This window comes from Centropristis striata, chromosome 6, assembly GCF_030273125.1.
Source record: "Centropristis striata isolate RG_2023a ecotype Rhode Island chromosome 6, C.striata_1.0, whole genome shotgun sequence".
Lineage (NCBI taxonomy): Eukaryota > Metazoa > Chordata > Actinopteri > Perciformes > Serranidae > Centropristis > Centropristis striata.
This window is the reverse complement of record NC_081522.1, coordinates 14508674-14527518: the sequence shown is the minus strand read 5'-3', so window position 1 is coordinate 14527518 and position 18845 is coordinate 14508674. Positions and strand designations below refer to the sequence as shown.

Genomic DNA, 18845 nt, shown 5'->3' with positions numbered 1-18845 from the left:
CACACACACACACACTGATTGAAATGTATCTGATAGCACAGCGTTGCTTTGACTGAAGCCTTATCCAAAGAAGCAGAGCTGTGTCTAAATGTGCGAATGTATTTCAGCTCTGTCTCTTTAACTCGGGGCTCCACCACAGCAGCATGCTTTGGGATTCATGCATAAACATGAGCTGGCCTTTCAGCTCTCTCCTCACATAACCAATCTAAATCTAAATGAGCCCCCACTACAGATACACCAGCAGGCAATGACATTACACCCCCCCACCAGCCCTAGCCCAACCCCCTACTCTAGCCTACTACCCCCAGCGACACATATACACCAGCAGGCAATAATTTCACGCCATCCCTCAAAGCCCCCCCTCCATCTCCTCTGCACACACACTCGTACCCCTTTTTGCCGCAACCCCACCAGCTGCACAGTACTCATTTGATTAAGAGGGGGAGGACAGGGAGAAGGAGAAATGGTGGGGGATCACTTTATCAGGATGACTTTCTAAGATGGCTATCATAAGCTACGAAGCTTTCCCAAGCCCTCTGCTGTGTTTACTTTGCTATTGTTCTCCCCATGTATCGGTTTGTCTGTTCCCTGCAACCCCGAAAATAACTATTTCACAGATATGTTTCCTCTGTTGTTCATGTGTAATGGTTAAATGAATGGCTTTCTGCTAGAGAACAAGGAGCAGATACCAGTTTGTGCTTGAGACTGGTAACAACATATTTTCTTGAATTGCACTTTTTCATTTCTAGCAAGTTCTCTCATCAACCACTGGAAAGTTTTACACAAAAGAACAAAATAATAAAATGTGCTCTACTAAACTACACTGTGGTCTTTGAAATGTTGCATATGAAAATCTGCATGTCCTAAATGTGCTGTAGTGTGCAATTTTTACTCCCCTCTCTCCTAGAGTCGTAAAACACATTATCATCATCAGCAGCAGCAGCAGAAGCAGCAGTGTAATTCATCCGAGGTCGTTAATATTCATCATATCATTTAGTCACAAAGGAAACTCATCTGGCTGAATGTCACAGATGTAATTAATGAAGTGACCCCAGAGGTCATGGCTCCATTCACCAAACACCTTCCACACACTGCTGTGTTGAACACACACACACAGTTGCACATCAAAAGCCTTGAAGCTATAGACACACACCAACACACCGCACATACAACCTGGAATATGAAACACGCATTACAGGCAGACACGCTCACATACCACAACATTCACAAAATGGCTTCTCTTGGTTAGACCAAAGGGATGAGACCAGAACATGCACCAAAGCAGACTTTATTTAGCTCAGTGGAGTATGGGAAGGGAAAGGAAGAATAACACACACCAGTAGGGGAGAACTTGGGGAGGGAGAGTATAGAGACACACTAAACCACTGGAGCAGGACATAAGGACAGGTGCACATCACAGGTATCTTTTTGGTCATCACTATGGCAACAACATATCCAGAAAAAAATGAAAAGAATAGTTTTACCTACAGTAAGGATAACAGAGTCCCTTCACCGTAGAGGACCCCAATATGTACAGTCACTAAGCTCAAGAGAATACGACAGAAATGAAAATGAAAATAATCTGTATACAAAAAACTGCTTTTGTGGTATTTGGAATGCACATTTCTGTACAGAAGAAAGCTCATTGGTATTGTCGTAAACATCGGTTAGTTTAAGAACAAAACATGACAGAGGTGGTCAGTCCACATCCTTTGGAAAGTTGGCTTTGATGTCAGTCTGAGTTCAGCAAAGCTGTTCTAGCTGGACAAATGTACTAGAGACATTACAACACAGAAAGACCGACACCATACCAGTGGAAGGTTTGGGGCTGAACTCCTTCAAATAGCCATGCAGTATCTCCATAAGTATTGAGAAGTTAATGCCCCAAGCAGGTTTTCTCTAAAACTGGAAGCTTGAAAAAATATTTCTGGTACTACGAAAGCCATTTTTATCTTCTGAGTAGGGGTATTAATTAATAGGATACTGAAAAACAAACCTGATGGAATTGAGCCCCACATATCCATTTGTTTTCAACAGAATAACAGAGGAGCAGTTTACCAACAGCATCACAGGTATCATTACAGTTTGTAGTCATTAAAGCCTAGTGGTAAAGCGATCAGAGCATGCATCTTTCTACAGTATCGTTAGAAACTACAGTACATTAGCAGCAAACTGGACATCCTTAAGGGCTGAAGTTCAACACTATGGTAAAAAAAGAAAGAAAAATAAACTGCAACATTTCTCAAGAGAAGTAAAACTCTTTAACCGCTATATTACAGACTGCCATGGCTCTAGTTTGGGGTTTTGGTTACAGTCTCCAGTGTGCTTATGAGAGGCAGAAAACAGTAGCTTAGATATAGGGACTCCTTCCTTCTTTAAAAACAGCAATACATCGTCAAGTAAACAGTAGCGCTTATTTTTGTAGGTCATATGGTTAAAGTATTATCACGTCTTTGGATTTTTGTTTTAAAGCATTAATTATTGTTTAGCTATTATTGTTATATTATCATTATTACAGTTAGAATAAGGACTGGTTGCAAATGAACACAAGAAGAAAGGTAGAGAGCAAAAGAGGAAAGTAGGTAGGGAGGGAGAAAGAGGGAAAATAAATTAAGTGTACAAAAATAACATCAATAACATCCGAAGTTCTTCTCAGCTTTGCGCAGTAGCTCCCTATCTGTAAGTGGAATAGGGAGCTATGTCTCAATCATCCAATGAAGTATTGAGTCAACCATACAAAAGCTAAATACTGTACATTTACCCCTCACACTATTAAACACTTTAGTTTCAATAAGGTTTTTGTAACAATCTATTACTCAGTGGTGAAAAGCTCAGATCTTTGAAATACAGATGTTTTTGTAGATATCTTTTAATACTTAGTCCAAGGTTAAACCATGCCCCTTCTGTTTTAAAAACAGAAAAGTATAGTATTAAGATCACATTTGAAGCAGAGGCATGTTGAGCTGTTGACCTGAGCATAGAAAGCTTTACATTAATCACATAACATTGGTCAGCCATTGGTATATTCAAATAGAACGGAAAGGCAGTAAGTCACCTTGCCGGAACATATCAAAGCTGTCATAATCTTTTCATAATCATGACACTATTATATCGAAGCAAGACAGTTTATCTCAATCCATAAGATTTATATTAAGAAACTATTACTAAACACACACAATGTAAATTTGAGTTTGGTTAAAGTTTTCATTTACAGTATAATGGTTGAGTGCTATAAAAAATAGTTTGCCCAATTCAGGACAAACTGGCCTTTACGTTCTGTGCTATTTGGGCTGTTATCCACTAAAGGAACATAGAAGGTGTACATGTACAACAGAAGACTCATCATTGGCTTGTGGAGGGTGAAGCTGCATCTGGCACCGTATCAGTCTATTGGTACTCGGCTTACTTTCGCCAGCTGCAGATTTCACCCATTCACTGTACAGACGTCAGCTCTGCAGTTTGTTATTGAAAACAAACATGTTGAAACTAAATCCACAGACATGTAAAATTTTGGTTACGAGCTTTGGAATCTGAGTCAGTCTTTACAAAAGCTCTATGCGAATACCTCCATCTATTTCAAGGATATTTTTCAGTGTTTTTTTTTTGTTTGTTTTTTTCCATTAACTTCTTCATCCACTGTTAACTGCTTTGTTTTTCTTCAAGTTTATCTTTTGGAGTTCTCTATTTACACTAAAATCTCTTTGACAATTTCTTTTCCAGCCTCTTACAGACTGGTACTACATGCTACACAGCTAGTCATCTAGCACTGTCTGGTGGAGGGCCCACTGTGAGTCTGTCATGCAGACTGAGAGGTAGACTGCAGGTCTAGCTGGGCAGTGAGGTCACATACTTGGAGAATGCTCTTTGGCCTCTGTGGCATCTGGTTGGTTTTATCAAGGTGGTGTTTGGTTGTAGTAAGGTGTCTGACGGAATAGGGAGTGGAGCTCTTTTCATCAAGAAAGGACGGAGCAGGAAAGAGTTTAAGAACTTTATGAAAAGAGGAAAGCTGTGGTAGAGAGGACTTGGTTTGGGCTCTCTTCTTCTTTCAGTTGAGAGTTTCTCTTTGGGCCACTGTGGCTCAGCATCTTTGGGGTGTTCAGGTTACAGGTTTGGCAGCAAAGTGAACAGGATATATGTTTGGGGGTCGACAGCAGGTGCAGGAGGGGTTTGGGGGAGAATGTAGTAGAAAGAAGCGAAGGGATCGTAGCGTGCCTCTCTAAGCTCTGTCTCTCTCCCCTGCCCCAGCGGACAGCTCGGCCTGCTCCCTCTCTGCAGAGTCAGAGCTGAGGCTCCTGGCCCTCTTCTCCTTGGCTCTGGCATTTTGGAACCACACCTGCAGAAAGAAGATTTGTATGAATAAATTAGCTATTACCACTAAAAGACTTAAATGTTCTGAAAATATAATTTTAAATATTTTATAAATACCAATCAAGCTGCATTTAGTAATTTATGATTATATAAAACATTTACCTGCACCACTCTGTGAGGCAGTCCCAACTCGTGGCCCAGTGTCTCACACTCCTGTCGGTTGGGGGTACGGTGGCTCCTGTAGAAGTCTCGAAGCTGAAGTACCTGGAAGTGGCTCATCTGCGTCCTTTGGCGCTGCTGCTGATGTTGGTGCTGTTGCAGACTTTGCATTTCACCCCAATCTGAGCTTGGACCTCCAGATCCCTCAGGACTAGGAGACCCTTGGTCAGCCATACTGGAACCTTCATCACATGGGTACTCCTCATCATCTTCCTCGTAGTCTTCATCCTCTTCTGGGTTGTTCAGATCAGTGGTTGAAGACAAAGAGGTCATAGGTGGCTTCATAGTTAACTCTTTGTTTATCATGAGATAGCCATGGTTTGGGATGAGGCTGGAGGAGACAGATGGGCCTGGTCTGTCCATGACAGATGACAGAGCCATCCCAATCTGCACATTGGACCCATTACTCATTGATAAGCTGTACCCTGCTTTTTCAGCCTCTGCCCAGTGCCGTGACCTCATATGAGCATCAAGAGCACTCTTCACTTTGAAGAGAGCCCTACAGAATGGGCAGCGCAGGTGGTTCAAACCCAAGGTGAAACTGGACCCTGGCCCCATTGACCGGAACTGTCCTTTTCTCTCTCTGGCTCTTGTATTCTGAAACCAGACCTGTGAAGGAAAGACCAGCATATTTTTAAAATTGAGATCCAATAATTTTCTTATAATGACTCACCTTCCGTGGCTCTATCGCAAAAACATTTACACATATTGAAACCCAACAAATATAAATTAAATACCTGAACCACACGTCTTGTGAGGCCTACATCACGTGCAATGCCTTCAAGGACTCCTCTGGTGGGGTTCGAGTCCATGCTGTACCGCTGATACAACACTTCAAGTTGTTCTGGGGTGATGGTGGTTCTCTGGCGCTTATCCCTTCGGTGCTCTTCCTCAATTTCTCTACCGCTCCTTTGGCTTTCATAACTGCTTTCTGACATAAGCTTTGAACTCTGTTTCACAGGGGAAAGGGAACTTTGAGAGAGGCTAGTGAGGGTGTTACTCGAATGATCAGAGAGTGTGTTCTTAATTTGTATGCTGTTTAAGTGTGAAATCATAGGATGTGTGGGATTAGGGTGCATCTGCGAGATAGCGCCCGAAAGCATTTGGCTGGCCATCAGGGTATGGTTGGGGTGGAGCATCATGTAAGGCATGGTTCGGTCTGTGAAGCCAGAGTGGAGAAATTGGACCTGGGATTGCGCTGCCAGGAGGTGCCTGGTCTGATGCTCCTGCCACAGCTGGAATGAGTGCAAGGACATTGGGCAGAGGCTGCACTGGAACTGAGCCTGGGCTTGGGGTTGGAGCTGGTGTTTTGGCTGGGTTTCAACAGACAGGCCAGAGGTGGCATCAGGAGGCCGAATGTGGCTTTTCTCAGACTCTGAAACAGCGGGGAGGCTGGGGGAAATATCAGCAGGCTTTTCAACAACTTGATCAGAAGGAGGGCTGTTTGTACGCCCCTGAGTGGAATGAGCTGTGGATGCGATGTTTGGTACATTTTTTTGTGAAAAGGAGGAAGAGTGAGGCTGGGGTCTTTCTGGAGTACTTTCTGGCTGTAGATTGGGCTCAGGTTGTGGAGAGGCCCCTGTTTCTATGGCCTGAACAATTTCTTTACGCTGGATGTCTGCATCTAAAATTCCATTGTGAGTTTGAACAAGAGCTGGGCTCTTGTTAGCCTGAGGAGAGATTGTTTTATCTTCTTGTTTCCTAGTAACAGCTGTTGGTTCACCTTTGGCTGTTAGATGCTCACTTTCTGTGCAGTAAGAGGAAGAATCAGGAATAGGTGATTCAGGGTTGTTGTAATACTCATAAGTCAGATCCATGGAGTTTTCATTCTGAGATTCACCTTGTCCATCCCCACAGCTGTTGTCATCATCATCATCATCATCATTTTTGGAACAGCCACTTTTCTGTCTTTGAATGTTATCAAGCAGGTTCTTTCCCTCTAATCCATTGTCTGTCCCACGGTCTTGACTTTTGCGGGCTCTCTGCCTAGCATTTTGAAACCATACAACAATGATTCTGTTAGGGAGAGACAACATAGCAGACAACCTGTCATATTCTTCCTCTCTGGGGTAGGGAGTAGCCTCGAACACCCCCTGAAGGGTCTCCAACTGTTGCTCCGTGAAGCGTGTTCGGGAAGATCGTCTTCCTCTATGGGGCTCTCCTCTCTTGAGGTCTGTTGTCTGGGGCTGTGGAGAGTTGTTGGCTGGAAGGCCTGGGGACAGTGAACATGGGGAAAGTGTCAGCGGTTGGTTTTGTGCCACTTCCTCTCTGGATTCCTCCAGGGCTGTGGTTGGGGGGTTATTAAAGTTGTAAGGGGAATCCTTGTCACGCTGGCGCTCTTTAAATAGGGTGTTGCGAAACCAGTGTTTGATGACTTTATGAGGCAAACCAGACAGAGCAGACATCTTGTTGATCTCTTCATCACTGGGGAGGCTGTTTATATCAAAATGTTTCCTCAGAACAGTCAATTGCTCCTCAGAGATTCGGGTTCGGGTTCTCTTACCCTGTTGTTCAAGTAATGTTGGGCTGACTTGGGGTTGCTGTCCTGTTTGGACAGGGCTGGATTGCGATGGTTGACCCAGCAGTGCAGGATTGAGTTGTGGAGGCTGACCTTGCAAAGCTGGGCTTATCTGGGGTTGCTGGACTAGCAAAGCTGGGCTGAGCTGTGGCTGTTGCCCTAGCAGTGCTGGGTTGAGTTGTGAATGGAGTTTTGCCAATTCAGGGTTGACACTTGAGTCCAACCAAGATTGGGACTGGAGACCCACAGACTGCATTACAACTGAAGGGAGGAGAGGAAGGTCCATGGGGAAAGGAATGTGGGGTAGGGAGAGGTTGGGTAAAGACAGTGGGGCCATGGGAAGCTGGGGCAAGGAAAGAGGAAGCATAGGCATTTTAGGTAAGGAAAGAGGTATGGAGTTAGCTAGGGATGTTGTTTGAGAAGTAGCTGTCGAACATGTGCTTGCAATGGGTGTGTCTTGCTGAGGAAATTCTTGAGTTTGAGAAGGAATCGGAGGAGAGGAAGATGCTGGGGCAGTTGGTGTTGGGTCTGTAGCTGGAGGACATGGTTTGCTTACAGGATCTGAAAATGAGTATCCAGGTGAGGGTGCAAGGCTTTTAGCTTGAGGCATAACTGGTTCCGGGGCTGGCTCTGATTCTGAGGATGGCACTGAGGCTGCAGCTGAAGCACTTGAATTCTCCCCAGGTTTAGGCTGTGTGATGGGGTACATCTGGTCATACTGCAGCCTGTATTCTCTGGAAAATCTCTCCAGTGCAGGAGTGGGAAACAGCCTCCTATGAATGTATTCCCGGTGGGTTTTTAAAATCAAGGCATCTGAAAAAAACTTGCCACAGTCTCTACACTTTTCTCCTCTTTTACAACATCCTTTCTCTTTGTTTGCTGCTTCGTCATCTTTCTGATTTTTCTCTTGTGACAAACTGTCTATCCCTCCATTACCCTCTACTACTTTGTTGTCCTTGTTACAGCCTTCTATCTTTACATCCTGAAGTCCACTAAATTCAACTCTTTCTTCTGAGTATACCCCCATCTTGTTAATATCAGAGCACTCCTGTTTATCTGGTATCACGAGAGTAGATATCTGCTGCTGGTGTCTGTGTCTACTTTGTATATATTGCAGTGCCAACTCGTAACCATAACTCTGCAGCAGGGCCCGAAGAGGCTCCCCATTCACAGCTGCATAGGGCACTCTGGGAGGAGGACACTGCAATCCAAGAAGATTAAGTGAGGAGGAATTTGTTTCTTCCTTCTGACTCTCATTTTTAACAGTGGGAACAGGCATGTCTTCTTTTTCTTCCTCAGGACTAGAATTGCTGTATTCTCTTTCTGACTGGTTGCTGGAGGATCCACTGCAGCCAGCTTCAACCTTGGCTTCACACCGCACATGATCCTTTGGTTGACCCACAGTTGAGTATGAACTTGGTCTCTGGGTTTGTTTTTCATCCATGTGAGTTTGGGACTCCTTTTTAACTTCTGTATTAGCCAGTTCTCTTGGGATAGAGTTGGCAGATAATAACTGACTAAGTTCTAGGCTCTTTACAGCTAATTCTGGGTTCGGATTCATGTCTCCTGGCAAGTAAAAGGGCAGAAGAAATTGCTGCTGCAGAGAGAGCAAGTTGTCTGGTGCCAGGGGGAAGTGTTTAAGGAGATTCTCTGTTCCCAAAGGAAGATGCTGCATCAATTGGGACTGGAGTAGAGCTGTGTGTTGTTGTAACTGAGCTTGGGCCTGTGCCTGAGCCTGGGCTAGCTGCTGCTGTTGTATTAGCATTAGCTGGTTTCTTGATGCTATAAGTTCTGCCACTCTCTTTTTAGCCTGGTGGCTGTCGGTTGGGTTAGAGAGGGTTGGCTGGGCCTCTGCTGCTAAGCCAGGGCCTAACAGTAAAGATGTTGATGAACTCGCTACATCTGGCCTTTTAGTGAAAGGCAAACTCTTGGATGTTTCTTCTCTAGTGGCAGCAGCTGGAGTTGCAGTAGTAGACACTGGCGCAGCTACACTAGATGCTGGGGCTTGTGGAGCTGAGTTCTGGGCAGCACGAGCTCTGGTCTGATGAAGGACCGAGCGAAGATGTATGTCCAGTGTAGAGCTCTGGCTGTAGCCTACTCCACACAAACGGCAGCGGTAAGGCCTAGGATCTGGGCCACGGGGTGCCTCGGGGGCAGCAACAGTTGTTCCAGAGTCCTGCAGGGCTCGTCTCGCCCGGTGGAGATGGGACACAGAGTTATAGTGGACCAGAAGAATGGTTTTCTGGGTGAAAGATTCAGAGCATATTGTGCATTTATAGGGCCTGGTTGGATCCAGATAGCGGTCCATTGTGGGGTTAGAGCTCTTTTTGACAAGATAGCTGGAAGTAGGTTCTGATACGATCTCCTCATGTGGCCCTTTCTCTGGCTCAGTTAAATCCTCCTCACCTCCATCAACTTCATCGACCATGTCCTTCTCTTTAAATTTGACTTCTTCTTTTTGTTCCTCCTTTCCCTCCGTGCCTAGTGCTTCCTCCTCTATCTCTTCATCCTCACCCTCTCCTGCTTCTTGACCCACTTGAGGTGATAAACTAAAATCTTGTTGAACAGAATTCTTATTATGCTCCATGTATTGAGGAGTGTGTGGCGCTAAGAGTGTATTCTGCCCCTGTGTGTTGTCCAGCTGTGAGTGTGTGTTCTGCATATGTCTCTGCAAGGCCTCCTGACTGCGACATTGTCTAGAACAGAGAGGACACTCTGTCGCCGCCCTCATGGCATGGTACTGCCAGTGCAGCTGGAGCTTCTCCTGAGTGGGGAAAGCCAGGCTGCACCTGCTGCAACGGAACCGGTAACCATGGCGATCAGAAAGGGGAGGGAGGTCGCCAGGCGGGGAGGTGGGCGGGGAGGAGGGGGGTGTCTGAGTTGGGGACTGAGAAGCCAGTCTGCCATTGGAAGGGTGAGTGGTGTTGTCTTCCAGGGGTGGGGTGAGTAGAGCTGTGACATCTTTGGGTGCGGCTACATCTCCCTCAGTGTTCTCCACTGAAATGCCTGGAAAATGCAAAAAGTAGTAATAATACATTTTCAATAACATAAAGCAAAGAATGCAAAGTGTTTTGATTGAATTACTATGACTCTTATGATTCTTCAATTAATGTCTGAATTATGGTCAGTTTTACCATGCATCTTATACCAACCTTTGTTTTTCTGTGAATCAACTGAGGCACTGGTATCAGCAGTATTGGAACAATTTGCATTGTTACTCTTGGTGTTTTTATTTTTCTGAGTATCATCCATCTGTGGTTCTGTCTGCAGCTGGGGCTGTTGTTCCATGGATAGTGTGACCTGAAAGAAAGAAATGTGACACTCTGTCAATTTTGTTGAGGAGGTTTATTGCCACTTAAACTCAGGCACAGTCCTGTTTTTACCAATTCAGATTAAAAAAATAGATATTACCATAGTTTCTTAATCCAACATTATGAATAAAACATTTAATTGTACAGCATAATAGCAAGCAAATATCAAGATGTATAAACATGAGTGCCTGCACACCCTGTCCTAATATCATAAAACATTAAAGTGTGAATTTGTAAGTGTATCGTTACATCTTGCACCTGCCTGCACAGCGGTATAGACAGCAAGGCACATCAATTTGGTAATAAGTGTATATGGTTGAGATATGTGGGTCTGCCCTTCAGCTCCTCTGACACCCTCCAACATGCCCCAAGGGTTTAATAAAACTTTACTGAGCTGAATAATGAATTTATTTAAAATCATTCTTCATATAGAAAACCTCCATCTCCACAGCTTCGAGCACTGAGAGCAAATACTATATCTACGCGAACAGCTAGCTACCCTTAGGAAAGGACGGAAAGCTAAAGATGAGATTTACATGACAAGAGTTTTCTCTGCGTAACAGCTTCATAAGAGAGAAAGAGAAGAACAACCACACACACACACACACACACACACACACTGCAGAGAAAACTGAAGGTCAGGCTTAATCTAGAGAGCGTAATTGGAAAGCAAGGTACATAATGGCCATCATCACCTCAGTCTGAATTAATGAACCTCAATTACTATCAGAGAGAGTGAGGGAGGGGTAGGAGGGAGGACGTTGGTGGGTGGGTGGGTTGGGGGGGGGGGTAGAATATGAAAAAGAGAGAGAGCAGGGAGAGGGAGGGAGAAAGTATGGGGCAATGAACAAAAAAAACTGCTTCAGAGAGAGAGAGAGTGAGTAAGGGAGGGGTAACGCATAAGAAATTGAGAGAGAGCTTGGGAGAGACAGAAAGGGAGGGGCAGGGACAGAGATTGCTGAATAGGAATGATAGGAGTAGCTGGAGGGGGGAGGGAGGGACAGCAGAGGGGAGAAAGGGTGAAAAGCAGTCAGTCAAGTGGAGGCGAAGAGCGCAAGAGACAAAGGCCACTTAGCATACGGGCCAGGGAGATGGAGGATGGTGATGTGGATAGATGACCAGTCTTTGTTAGTTGGAGAGACACAGTAAAAAGCATGGGGGCCCCTTTTTAGCTTGACTGCACTTCTGGTAATAGAGGGCTACTTAAACATGCATTATAGAAAGACTGGCTTTTCCCTCACTCACTCAGTCAAACCCTCTCTCTTCCACTCTAAAAGACGCGCATACACATACACACAGAATGCACGGCTGCATCAAAGATGATAGCGGGGAGCTACTTAAACATGCATTAAAAAAAGCGCTGCCTTTCTCTCTGGTGCCTTCTTAATGGAATTGTCTCCCTACATTTCACTCTCCCCCATCCCCCATCGCTTTGCCTTCTCGTTTTCTTTTGCTTCCTGACAAACGCAAATACAACAAATACACACTTGCATACACTTACTGTGCTGATGAGCTTGTCTACACAGTCCTGTGCCACACTGTGCACATGTGTGAGATGCTGTCGAAGGTGTGTATGTGGGAATGTAACCTGGCACAAAGGGCACTGGACAGTCTAAAGAGTCAAGAGAGTAGAAGAGAGAGAAATGAGAAAAATGGTTAATGAAGTGTTGACATAGGCAGCTGAAAGAGTACTGATGAGTGCATGCATTTGTGAGATTACACTTGAACTGCATTTATTGTGTCGGTTGTTACACTTTATATTCACGTGGACATACTTGAATTATTAAAATGTGTGTCAACTGCTCACCTGCTGGTTCTCATTTTGCTGGTGTATTCTGGGGCGTTTGGTTGAGATGGAGTTTTCCATTTCCTCACATCCAGAGGACGGGCGCTTTACTGAGGGCAATGACTCCCTCTTTTCTTTCTCCTCCTCCCTAGTTTCTTCTTCTAGTAAAAATATAAACGTGTCAAATAGATATATATTTTTTTATGTATGCAATTTATTATCATGCTATCATTTGAGTTAATTATAATATGTTGTAGATTGTGTTTTGAACATTGAAGCAGTCATACCTGTCTCCTCAGAAATCTGTTTCGCCTCCAAGTTACAAGTGTCTTTGGTTGTGTCCAAAGGACCAGTGATGGTCTCACTGGAAGTTTCCATATCCTCACAAAGCTCTCCTGGGAGGGACATGACAAATAATTATGGCACACAAACATTGTGCTTCATACTGTATACTCTAACAAACTATCAGGTTAATTGTAGTTTATATTATCCTCTTGAAAGTATCCTTCAAAAAGACCAATGTCTTTGGACCACACTTCATTCTTCTTGCTTGCCTCCATACGCTATTGATCAAGTATTGATTCTCCATTAGATTCTCCTCAGAGGTGGAGTAGAGGTAATATGGACTTACAACACATCAGTTCACCTCGATAAGTCTTAATCCGCACATAGACAAATCACATGATTCACTAAATTTACAAATTAAGTGTTAAACTACTAATTTTAGATGTTATTCCAGCAGTTCACACACTCCAGACGATGTGTTTTGTCTTAAACAGGCTGCAGACTGGGGACTGGCCTCCACCTCCCCCATTCTTATCCAGGGGATTTGTATTGGTCCATTGATTAGCAGGTTCTAGTTAGCTGTTGTCAGGGGTTACTCTGGATATAACAAGGATGTGTATTGACAGATCAATTTACTTGATCAATATCTCAGCAACATCCATTACTCATTTTCTCACTCTTTTCATCTTAATCCCCTGTCTGCTTGCTGATGTCAGTAACCACAAGCAACATGAAACCGCACAGGGCCACATGGTTCATATTCTCACCTGTGACATCATCAGGGCTTTTCCTGATGGTAAAAATGGCTGCCAGCTCCTCTCCGCCCATTGGCTGTAGCTGTAGTAGCCCTTCCCTCTGCTGATGGGTTGGGGTTTGACTGTGTTTCAGTACTTGGAGTTTAGAAGAGGAGGAGTGGTTGCATAAAAGACAATGGAACAGCCACGAACCTCCATCAACTTCACCATCATACTGTTGCAGGAACTAAACATAATGAGGTAGAAAAGAGAGAAAGAAAGTTAATAAATCTAGTCTGATTATCATTAATTGCTGAATGCAATTTTGTTTCAATTGTTGCTTGCACTGACTCGGTAAACCCGGACGCTGGCCTCATGGTGTGAACTGAGGGAATGTCCTCGTAGCTTGTCCAAACTGCTGGTCATGTAGTCGCACAGGTTGCACCTCAGCTGGACAGGGTTGCCCTTAGCAATAAGGGCAGCCCCCTCCTGACCCCTGTCTCCACCTTCCTGGAGGTGAGCAGCAAGCTGGTACCGGGTGCGATGCCTGTCAGTCTGGCAGTGCAAAGAGAAGTTAGCCCTCAGCGGGGTGGTGTAGCCGCACAGCCTGCAGTGGCAACCACCAGCGACAAGGGAGCACCACTCAGACTGGGGCAGAGAGCGAGGGGCGTTTAGGTGCTGCTCCACAGACTCTAAGCTGTCAGACGAAAAGCAGGAGCAGACAAGGCATTGAAACACTCCCTGGGAGAGGGGTTCAGTGGGGGACAGGGATGGGGCTGGAGGGGGAGAGGGAGAGGGGGAGGGAGAAGGAGTCAGTGTAGACCCAAGCGTGACTGGCTGATCTGCGACTTGTTGACTGGTCAGTCGCATGTTCAAGGAGAGCTCGGCACCTAAAACACAGAGAGACACCCAGTAAGAATGTGCTATTTTTACAATTTTTTATGTTGGATTACAGAGAGAGAGGCATTACTCACCTGCGTTTTGTAGGTGTTTCAGCTGCGGGGCGAGACTCCTGCAGTGAGACAGATAGTAACCTCTCTGGAGCCGTAGCATATTATGTGTGTGTTTCTCGCTGGTGGTGTGTATGCGCAGGTTGCGGGCAATGCTGGTCTCATAGTCACACACATCACACCGCCACCGCTTACCATGAGAGTGAGAGTGTGCAGGTGGTGTGAGCTTGGTGGGCTGGGTAGTAGGCTTAGGAATAGAGAGTGGGGGCTTGTATGTGGACTCATCCACTGCGTGACCATCAGAGGAGCTGCTATTGTTGGTAATGTGAGAAGTGTGCATGTGACCATTCGAGTGTCCCCCACTTTGAACGTTATTAAGGTGTTTATCTGACTGCATGTGTATGCTGAGGTTGCCTTTCGATGAGGTAGCATAGTCACACACCTCACAGCGGTAGGGCTTGTAGCCACAGGCATAGGTTTCACCACGGGCCAAGCGAGGATGGGGTTTCCCCGAACTGCAATATCCACACACACCTCGTGTTGCACCACCGCACACACACTTTCCCCCGGAGGCTCCACACACACACTGGCCTCCTGTCTCTGGATGTTTCTCTTTCATGTGGACTTGCAATGTATGCTGAGACTTATAGTGCCAGTTGCACTTGGGACATTTCAGCGTCTTGCAGGAGTTGCGTGAGTGCATTATGGTCATGTGACTGGTTAGTGAATTAGGAGAGAGGTCTTGGTTGAGGTTTTTAAGGACAGCTTCTTTCTGTTCTTCTTCTTTGTCTCTCTCGTCATCCACATCTGTGTCTAGCTGGCTGTCATTTGGTTCTGGAGCTTTGGCACCATCTCCATTGGTAATGGAAGAGTGAGGAACCCCTGCCGGCCCATCATCCTCAGCAGGTGCACTGGCAGGCTCCCTACCTGTCAGTGGAAAAGCCAGAGTAGACTGCTGGGATTTAAAGCTCTGAGGAAACCCAGAAATCCAGCCCTGATCTCCCTTAATGTCTTTTACCTCTGTCTCGCTCAGCAGGGCAGAAGAGGAGGACGGAGAAGTGAAGTGCTTTGGAGAGGTGGAAAGAAAAGGGGAGGGCTTTGGAGAGGTGGAAGGAGTGGGGGAGGGCTTTGGAGAGGCGGCTATTTTGCTGTCGAGTGTGCCACTGGCCTTTGCAGTGCTGGAAGAAGAGCTGTGCTGGCTCTGTTGAGGTAATAAAGAACATTTGGATTTGGTTTGGCTTTGGTTTGAGTTGGCCTCCTCCTCTTCCTTCTCCTCCTCTCCGCCTCTGCTGCTAAGGGCTGTTGGGAGGCCCCCTGTAACTGACGCCTCTCCTACACCTACATGCACCTCCCCTTCTTCCTTCCTTTGCCCTGACAAATACCCCTCCACGAAGTCTTCCTTCATCCCCTGCTTTTGACACAATCCATTCTCCTGCGAATGTCGGCCTCCTTTCTGCTCACCTCCCTGGGTCTCTTCTCTAGCCTGGGACCCCTCTGCGCCCTCCTCCTCCTGCTGAGGCAGGGTCAGGGGCTCTTTGGCAGGGGCCATGGCTGAGGTATGAGAGGATGACCCCTGCTCCGGAATGACCGCTAGGGTCAGGAGAGGAAGAGATAAAGCCTGGGGACTGAGGTCAGCATCTCTCTCCTCTCCTCCCCCTCCATCCCCTCCTCCTCCCTCACCGCTGTCCATACCAGAGGCTACAGCTGCCACGCATTACTACCCCACCTGTGTTTCAGATAAAGAGACAGAGGAGAAGAGAGCAAGACAGACAGAGACAGAAGAAAAGTGAAGGAAAAAAGGGGAGAAAATGAAATACATGAGTCATGTAAATAATATTGCATAACAGTGGAGGCCATTGATTACAGTCCCTGGATAGCATCTGTTCAATACTGCCCTCACAGTGTGCAATACAGAGGCTGGTTACTCAGGGGTTAGCGTTAGCCCTTAATGGGAAAATCAATAGCATGAGCGCTAAACTAGGTAGAGGAATGCGGGTAAAGGCTACGCAGGAGGTCTATAATATTCCTCAGGGGATGGGATTAAATAAAGAACTGAATGCTTCTGAGCTAAAGGGCTTCCACTAAATTGCCACACTTAGATAAAAGCGGATAAAAGAACAGTTTCTAAAGCCAGAGTATCAGTCTCTACATCTTTTGCTGTGCATTGGTACAGAGATATTATGAGAGGAAACAGGATTTCTGTTTAGCACAAGCCATTTTATAACACAGTGCAAATACAGGGGGTGGTCACAATAATAAACCCCTGCATAATCTAATTTAGTCCAAAATACAACAAGTATTTGTATAAAACTCATACAATGTCTGTCTGTTGAGATTTCAGACGGGTGTTGATTACACTGTGTGCACCGCCTATAAGTCCCATTGCCTGCACAATATAAACACACCCATACACACAAACACTGAAGCAATGATGTACCTCAAAATAATGAATCCCTTTTTGTAATAAACTGACATTTTAGGTATAAAGCATTAATAGTTAATAATGGTGGAAGGCAAACAATTTAAGAATAAATTAATCTAAATTTCAAGACTACATTTCCTTGGATATTGAAATAATCTCGTTTTAATAAACCTAGTAAAAAGCTATGGCATTTTATTATACATAAATGGCCCTACACGTTCAAGTTAATAATTAAAATTTCCAAATGTTGACCATTGAGGTTTCACAAAGAATAACCAGCACTATGATACATCACTACAGAGTCGTTCTAAAAATAATAATAATAAAATGGTGCCTGTTCTTTTTCTGACTGACAGATGGATGCCAGATGAGACAGATACATCTCTCTTAGTCTGTGTGCGTCCCCCAATCTCATTACTGACCTTTTTTAATCAAGGAGAGACCTTAATGTACCCTTTCACCTTCTCCTTCAACCAACCGACCCCCTCCTCCTGCTTAAACACCCTCTCTCTCCCTCTCTCCTAGCCACCCCCTCTCCCCTCTCTGCACCTTAAAGATATATGGCTCATATCGGCACTCTGATAGTGCTTTAATGTACTGTGTTTATGTCACAGGCCACAGACCCTTGCCCACTGCAGCTGTCCACTGTCCCGCTGGATAGTGCTGAGGGGCTGAGCCTGCCTGCCAGCAGCTGAGAACAGTCTCTAATCTGATAAAGATTTTCATTTACACTGCAATCAATAACCTGGGTCTATCGGCAATGTAACTATTTATACAAACATTCCTGGCTCTGTATCGATCACAAGTCCGGGAAACCATCATTTAACAACGCGTGTGTACATCTCTGTGTGCGTTAATGTGAATGAATGCTGTTGTGCACTGCAAACTGATTCTGATCATGTCAATTAAACACACACACAAAACACCTGGATTTTTTTTTACATGTAGGCTAATTAATGAAAATATGAATGCACACGACATCATTGTTATTAGGTGTTATTTAGGTACCCTAAAACAGATTTCTAAACATAAAATGATGTCAAAATATTTAACAAAGTGTTTGCCCTGAATGTCTATCTTAGGCGTGTGTGTGTGTGTGTGTGTGTGTGTGTGTGTGTGTGTGTGTGTGTGTGTGTTTGTGAAGAATAGAGAGAAAGGAGAGACGGGTGTGAAGGGGAGCGAGAAAGACAGAGAGAAGAGTTGTGTGGCTATACTTTAGGAAAATGCATTATTGTTTGTCTTTACAGGACCAGGACAAATACAGTTGGACGTGGACAGCTAATGTTTTGAACGCTTAACGTGAGGACCCTGCATACAGCCTACACCAGTTTCCAGGTAATAGCACTAAGCTGCATTTTGCATTATTCTGGGTAAAATACTAACGGGACTGTTGGGGAATACCGGACGGCAGCAACTTGAAGTTCACTCCCTGCCCCTGTCTGTGTTGTCAAGCCACTGACCAACACTCAGCATCCAGACTACTTCAGCCTTTGTTTACAGTGGACCGCACCGTACCACACTCCGATTCAGCGAAACCAAGAGTGATCGCGTCCAGTGTCCAGTAACAGGTGACTCAATGCACAAGCAGATCAACAAAAGCTCGATTTGTGCGATTTACAGGCAGCACTAACCTAACACCCCTTCCTCCCCACCGCCGATTGCTTCCTCCCTTCCCTTTAATATCGTAAACAAATGGCAGACTTACATTTCTGCAGCGGCTCTGGTACAAAGCTCCGTACGCTGAATGTGTAGTAGTCCAGAAAACAATCGTATAGAGAGCCCACTCATTCCTTATGAATGATCCTCTGCGTTTTTACGGAGCCAGGAGGAAAAAATGAGGGAGAGGGAGAGAGAGCAGCGGGGTCCAAGTTGTTACCAAACAACAGTGTAATTAAAGCTACATTTAGGCTGTAGTAAACAGAAGATGGGGGACGGAGGGGTTTGTGCGAGCTCCAGAGGTAGAATGAGTTCTGATCACTGTGGGGGAAAAACACTTGGCTCTTTATTCCTGCTAATTAGTTTCCTTCAAAAAATGGCTGAGATTACGCCCAGTGCGCATGTGCGTAATTGCGCAGACACCGCTAATTAGCCCGTTTGGATCAATAGGATTCCGCGAGAGAGAGAAAGAGAGGGAGGGAGAGAGAGGGAGGGGGAGAGGCTACAGGGGACACATAGAGAGGACAAGGAGGAGACGAAAATATTTTTAAAACTACGAGAAATTACACCTGAAACGATTATTTTTTTTTATAAATAGAATATTGTCGAGGAGAAATCCAGTAACGCATTTTAGATAGACGCTAAGCCAAATCCTA

General features: G+C 45.2%; 2 protein-coding genes across 2 annotated transcripts in view; one reads left to right on the top strand and one right to left on the bottom strand.

Moving 5' to 3' along the window:
• gtf3c6 (general transcription factor IIIC, polypeptide 6, alpha) overlaps nt 1-18845 on the top strand; it is a 34456-nt gene that overhangs the window by 7673 nt on the left and 7938 nt on the right. Inside the window, exon 2 of the mRNA XM_059335127.1 lies at nt 17781-17868. The gene's annotated coding sequence lies outside the window, so the exon portion shown is untranslated. The remainder of the gene's footprint in view (nt 1-17780; nt 17869-18845) is intronic.
• On the bottom strand, nt 1276-18552 carry LOC131973199 (zinc finger homeobox protein 3-like). The gene is made up of 11 exons (XM_059335115.1): nt 18239-18552; nt 14136-15837; nt 13513-14051; nt 13195-13408; nt 12430-12537; nt 12164-12300; nt 11858-11968; nt 10198-10345; nt 5265-10051; nt 4471-5136; nt 1276-4333 (listed from the first exon to the last, which is right to left on the bottom strand). The coding sequence occupies exons 2-11, from the start codon at nt 15799-15801 to the stop codon at nt 4217-4219; spliced, it is 8493 nt and encodes a 2830-aa protein (XP_059191098.1). The 5' UTR covers nt 15802-15837; nt 18239-18552; the 3' UTR covers nt 1276-4216.